Below are 6,000 nucleotides of genomic sequence, written 5' to 3' on the forward strand. Positions count from 1 at the left end.
TCTTGGTATCTCATAACAAAATCTAGCTAGCACTGCTTTAGGTTTTATCCAGATAAGGTTCTTTTACAATATTTTTGATTGTTTTTCAGTTAAAAAGGGCACAAAAGCCAGCATAGAGTCATAAGGCAGTTTGAGTGCTCTGAATGCATATAATAATACACAGTAATATAAACATGGTGTGTGTTCAGGTACAAACATTTTTCTCCTCATTGTGCATAAGACTGCATCACGTAACAATGGGATTAGCAGAAATCCACTCCACCCTCCAAATTCATCATGGGTAGAGGAGTATTAAATTTGAAACAACATTATAACCAAAATGGTTCCTCTTACACTAAATTTGTCTAGTTAGTAGGAGCGTTAAAATGGTGCACACCTGACAGAGATACCGTGGGAATCCCATGCAGACTGTACATTAACCCATAATAATTGGCCTTATGGCCTTGCTACAAAATCATCAATAAGAGGGAGAAAAAGAAATAAAGTAAAGGAAAACTGAAGGAGGACAGGAAGGAGGAGAGGACACCCTTTACAACAGTACATTGGTCGTCCACTCCGTTTAAGAGACAGTTCGATAGATATAATTAATGGTTCCCAGGTTTTTAAAAAAATACCAACTTATTATTTGAATGAGCCGAGAGACATTCATTTATCATAATCTATGACAGTTTGGCCTTTAACAATCCAAATGGGATTGTGGAGGATTTCCACGGCCTTGCAATAGAGATTCTTACCACCACAAAGATGAATGCAATGAGTCTTTTCATGTGTCAAATGGCCCAGTAAAGCCTCTAGGGGAGATTTAACCAAGATTCACTTGAGAGAGGGAAAAGATAAAGTCATATGTACAGATACAGAACCTCCTCACTTTCAGACAAGACCACCATGTATGGATGACTGTCGCCCCTTGGCTGCATCTCCTAAAGCAGTGGTTCTTAACCTTGTTGGAGGTACTGAACCCCACCAGTTTCATATGCGCATTCACCGAACCCTTCTTAATTGGAAAAATAAAATATGATTTTTAAAATTCAAAACATAGGTATACAGTATATTTATACATAGGTGCACAAAATGAACAAAACCGTTAAGAACAAAGAACAAAACCATTAAAACATGATTTTCACACAAAAACAAAAACATAATAATGAATATTTACTGCACGAATCATATGAGTCGGGTGTGGGTCTTCACCTCTGCCGAACCCGCGAGACTGACTCACTGAACCCCTGGGGTTCGATCGAACCCAGGTTAAGAACCACTGTTTTATAGTAATTCATCCCCCATATAGTAATTCATCCCCCATATAGTAATTCATCCCCCCTATAGTAATTCATCCCCCATATAGTAATTCATCCCCCATAGTAATTCATCCCCCATATAGTAATTCATCCCCCATAGTAATTCATCCCCCATATAGTAATTCATCCCTCATAGTAATTCATCCCCCCTATAGTAATTCATCCCCCATATAGTAATTCATCCCCCATAGTAATTCATCCCCCATATAGTAATTCATCCCCCATATAGTAATTCATCCCCCATAGTAATTCATCCCCCATATAGTAATTCATCCCCCATAGTAATTCATCCCCCATATAGTAATTCATCCCCCATAGTAATTCATCCCTCATAGTAATTCATCCCCCATATAGTAATTCATCCCCCATAGTAATACATCCCCCATATAGTAATTCATCCCCCATATAGTAATTCATCCCCCATATAGTAATTCATCCCCCATAGTAATTCATCCCCCATAGTAATTCATCCCCCATAGTAATTCATTCCCCATATAGTAATTCATCCCCCATATAGTAATTCATCCCCCATAGTAATTCATCCCCCATATAGTAATTCATCCCCCATATAGTAATTCATCCCCCATATAGTAATTCATCCCCCCTATAGTAATTCATCCCACATATAGTAATTCATCCCCCATATTAATTCATCCCTTATATAGTAGTAGTAAGTAAGTAGCAAGTAGTAAGCCAAGTCCCCCCTGTGTCAATTCACTTACCTTTGCTCCGCGCGTTCCTCTCGCCATATTCTCGCGCCGTTCCGGTCTTCAGGGCGGACTGTGAGAGGAGCCTAGCTCCTCTCACGTTCGTCACGCTGCCCCGCCTACACACATCCTGACAGCCAATCACTGGCTATCAGGATGTGAGTGGCAGTGAGACTGGCCAATCATTGCATTTGAGCGAGCTGCCCTGGCTGTTTTTTTTTTTGGATCACGCTGCAGAGTCCCTGCCGCCTGAGAGGAGGGAGGGGAGCGGGCGCCCGGCACACAAGAGCCGCATTAAAGCGTGTAAAGAGCCGCATGTGGCTCGCGAGCCACGGCTTGCCGACCACTGGGCTAAGCGATGTTACGTGACCACCTGCAGCCAATGATGGACAAGCGGGGCGTGTCATTACGAATCATATGAGTCGGATGTGGGTCTTCACCTCCGCCGAACCCGTGAGACTGACTCACCGAACCCCTGGGGTTCGATCGAACCCAGGTTAAGAACCACTGTCCTAAAGCATAGTAAAGAGGCTCCTAGGACACAAGATGCTATTCTTGCTGGTACCATATACCACCTTAAAAAGACCTTGCAGCTGGCCTTGATCAGAGAGGTATTAATATATGATTTAGAAGCACATTGAGCCAGTTTGCACCACTTCTCTACCTCAATTCGTTCAGGTCCTTTTCCCATTTGTCCATATAAAACCGATTCATATGACTACTGGTCAGCAAATTGTTAAGTTTAGATATGTGACCTGTGTGTTTGTCGAAGTTTAAATAAGTATTCCATTGAGGTGGAAGTGGTCAAATCTGAATTGCTTTTTAAGGCATTCGAAAAATTTACAATCTGAATACCTAAAAATTTTGATATCAGCAAACTGATGTTTTTCTTGTAAGGATTCTTTCAACAAGACACCTCTATGGTTGCACAAATCCGCTATGCATATAAGACCTGTATTGGTCCACCAGGCAAAATTAAGTTGGTTTAGACCCGGGTGAAGGCTGGATTGCGCAATAATGAAGTCAGAGGAGTATTTTCCAAATAAGGTTCAACTGAAATGTTTACTGGTCTTTTAGGTGTTTACCTTTTCATGACAATTACTTTTAGAATGAAGTAATTTAGCTTTACACATTGTTTGAATATGTTCCTTAGGATACATTCAGTTAATCATAAATATAAACTTTGTTTTAATCGGCAGGTATCTCCACCATTAAAGTGAGTATTCGCCATGCGAATTCCTTAGGAGGTGGCTTCCATTGCTGGACCTGTGATGTTCGTCGCCGTGGAACCCTGCAGTCCTACTTTCGTTAAAAAGCTGGAAACGAGCAATCAACTAGCTTTTAAGCAACTCAATTTATAAACAAAGCAAATATCAAAACGTAGCTTTCTTATAACAGCCTGCTTCCAATTACAACCCTATCTGCTGATGAAGGGTTTAAACCTAATTCTTTTGCCCTCTAAAGTTAGCTTTTACGGCTGAAATATGCAGACTGAAACTTATGCTGCTTGGAGTTTCAACATTTAGAATGTTACATTTACGGTGAAGAACCAACCAGAATTTCCAGGACTGCAAGGTGCTGACAAGATCAATGCACTAAGTATATCAATCTACCTGTCTACCTCTGTCCTATCATAAAAAGCAGCTTTAAATGTACCATGTCATTTCTATTTCTTTTTTTATCTTATAAACATTTATTGGTTACACTCTAACAAATTATGAACCTGAAACCTTAAACTGAACCTTGAAACATTGACCCCAGATTATTAATAAAGGTTTAGTATGTTTAGTGTCTAAAAAAGGCTATCATTTGATCAGGACTATCCTCTCATGAAACAGTTAAATTTGTTTTTATAGTACCACTTCATAAAAAACACAGAGTAAGCTACATTTCTAAATGAGTGTGTGGTCCTACTTTCACTCATGTATTGGCATGCAAAATTGAAAAAGTATTAAAGGGAATGTTTACGTTTTGAGATATGCTGGTACAAAAGGCAAGCTTGCTATCCGTGTATGTTAATATTTGAAAAAACTTGCTTCTATGCATAGTTTGCCATTTTATATATAGCTGGAGGTAGGCATATTTGCCCAGTACAGGCTGAGTTTCCTGCATTGCAGTGATACATAGTTGTTGTGCTTTACTACTCCTTCACATGGCACATTAGTATGGGTCTACTGGCCAACTCAAAACAATACACTCCCAATGTGGCTGATATCTTCCAGCAGGAAGGCAATGTGTTTGCAATAAAAAAGCAGAGCTCTCCCTTGTAGTCACTCTACAAATTTCTACATTTCGTTCAATAACAAAAATATGGAAAAGCAAACGCAAATGTGCAAAAGTCACACCGAAGCATGCTTTGTGGCATACCTGAAAATACGTGCTTGCTAGATACAAAGCATACTTTCCCTTTAATATTTCCAGCTTTATCCTGTGTTGTGACAGCAAGTCACTGAAAAACTATTGCTGTTAATGGAAAGTTTCAATTACTAAATCTTCATAATTTTCTAAAGAAAAACAGATCTGCTTAAAAGTCAGAGTGTACAAGCTACAAATTAGAGACATTTAGGGCTTGTTTACACACAGAGCAGCTCGGAAGTGGCCAATAGGAATTCAGATGGCGATACTGCCATCCCCTGAATGCCTGTTTTCTAGGGGGTAATTGGTAGCCAGATGGGCTTTTTGAATGAGATTACTGCTTCTCAACTACAACTCCTCTATGAAAATTAGCCCTCTCTATGCCTCTCTAGGAATGTTTACCCAAGTTAGCCAAAACTCTTTTCCTCAAAGCCTCTGGTGCTAAAATGCAAGTTCTGGGGGTGAATCTGGATTAGTGTACATCAGATTATAAATCTTTACCTGTAAAAATGAAAAGCCAAGGTGAATGAATGTTTAAATGTCCATCTGTTCTTGATCCTTGAATAACTATCAGGATTTCAATCTGGTCCACATGGCTTGTTCACTTATCTCCATGCCCAACATATTTAGGAAAAGTGAAAATAATAATTTATGGTGAATAACTTGCTTAACTGTCGCCAAGCCATTGTGGCCTGAACCAACATTTTAAAATATTACCTGTTGGTTAACTCTGCCCAGTTTAAGTGGTGGTCTTTGTTCTCTTGAACCTGTAATGTGTGACCTAAAAGAAAAGTCCATCTGTTCCTTGTCATGACGAAATTCTCCTCTTACTGGCTGATGGTTACCATTGGGGTCACCCCCCTCTTTGACCTCCTTTGATCACTTGTGCTTATCAGAAAAATAGATCTGTCTGTACATCTGGATCTGATCTTCCCTGTTCAATTTAATACAGTGATAGCTTTTAAAACAAACAGGATTTTTCTGCTTAGACTCTGGCATAGGTGAACTAAGGGCTCACTGTGATAATGTGAAGCTGGAAAATCTGATTCAAGCCCACAACATTGTCTCTACTGTTTCATATATTAGAGCAGAACATATACCTGTATTGTAATGTAGGTTTTTTCTGTAAGGAAGTACCCCACATAAATATCCAAAAAGAGAGAACATATTGCATGGTACATATGCGGAACATTTATTTACCCTATCGTTTAGTAAAGAAATGTGTTATATAACCTGAAACAATGTTACCGTTTCATCTTTTGCAGCTATTAGAGACAATAAATATATAAATATTTTTTGAGGAAAAGCAATATATGCATATACAATATATAATTGTGCTTTAAATAAATAAATGACATTTTTATGCCGTTATGGAAGTCATGACTATTTCTTTGAAAAGCACAAAATTCACTTTTATGTTTTTTTATCACAAGGGTGTAATTCATATAGCTGCAACATGCAAAATAAACCAGAACAAAGAGGTCCCAGTTTTAAGTAGAACTATATTTAAAACATTGCTCATTTTGGAGAGAGTAAGAGAGTTATAACCCCTGTCAGTTTTTTTCCATCTGTGTTCCATTGGAGAGTTTTACCTTCACTTTCTGTCCCAGAGCCAAAACAGTAAGTGAGTAAATTGCTGC

General features: G+C 38.9%; 1 protein-coding gene across 1 annotated transcript in view; it reads left to right on the forward strand.

The window, feature by feature from the left end:
• GATM (glycine amidinotransferase) overlaps positions 1-5,736 on the forward strand; it is a 28,737-nt gene extending 23,001 nt beyond the window's left edge. Inside the window, exon 9 of the mRNA XM_089685703.1 lies at positions 3,205-5,736. Coding sequence (XP_089541829.1) covers positions 3,205-3,317 — 113 coding nt within the window. The 3' untranslated portion in view covers positions 3,318-5,736. The remainder of the gene's footprint in view (positions 1-3,204) is intronic.
• Positions 5,737-6,000: the final 264 nt, after the last annotated feature.

This window comes from Staurois parvus, unplaced genomic scaffold (genome assembly GCF_062004578.1).
Source record: "Staurois parvus isolate SC_StPar_1 unplaced genomic scaffold, SC_StPar_1.0 ptg000381l, whole genome shotgun sequence".
Lineage (NCBI taxonomy): Eukaryota > Metazoa > Chordata > Amphibia > Anura > Ranidae > Staurois > Staurois parvus.